At 43.7% G+C, this 371-nt stretch overlaps 1 protein-coding gene across 1 annotated transcript in view; it reads right to left on the bottom strand.

Annotated features, from left to right (window-relative positions):
* Window positions 1-297: 297 nt before the first annotated feature.
* si:ch211-284k5.2 (uncharacterized protein CFAP97D2) overlaps window positions 298-371 on the bottom strand; it is a 2601-nt gene continuing 2527 nt past the window's right edge. The window contains exon 5 of the mRNA XM_063877141.1: window positions 298-371. This exon is cut by the window's right edge and continues 54 nt beyond it. Coding sequence (XP_063733211.1) covers window positions 342-371 — 30 coding nt within the window. The 3' untranslated portion in view covers window positions 298-341.

Below are 371 nucleotides of genomic sequence, written 5' to 3'. Positions count from 1 at the left end.
TGTAGGTGCCCTGCTCAGGGACGCCTCCGTAGACTTGGTCTTTCGGAGACTTGAACCGAGACTTCTGGTTCCCAATCCAAGTCCCTACTGACGTCGCCTCCAGCCCTAAACCTCTTCACTCTCACAGTCTGCGGCAAAAGAGTATTAAAGTGGCTCCAAATGTAAAACATCAGGATGGGATCAAAGTTTTATTCACAGTCAGAAATATCTTATTACAAAACTCCATAATCTACAAAAAGACTTCCGCGCACCGACAGGAAAAGATTGTTGGAGTAATTGAATCTTTATTTCAGTCACGGATTATTTACTGCTTAAGTTTGAGTTTGTTTGGTCTTTCTGTCTCAGGTTTCTCTCTCTGTGTCCGTGATGCT

This window comes from Eleginops maclovinus, chromosome 2 (assembly GCF_036324505.1).
Source record: "Eleginops maclovinus isolate JMC-PN-2008 ecotype Puerto Natales chromosome 2, JC_Emac_rtc_rv5, whole genome shotgun sequence".
Lineage (NCBI taxonomy): Eukaryota > Metazoa > Chordata > Actinopteri > Perciformes > Eleginopidae > Eleginops > Eleginops maclovinus.
The sequence above is the reverse complement of the archived record's forward strand: the minus strand, read 5'-3'. Positions and strand labels throughout refer to the sequence as shown.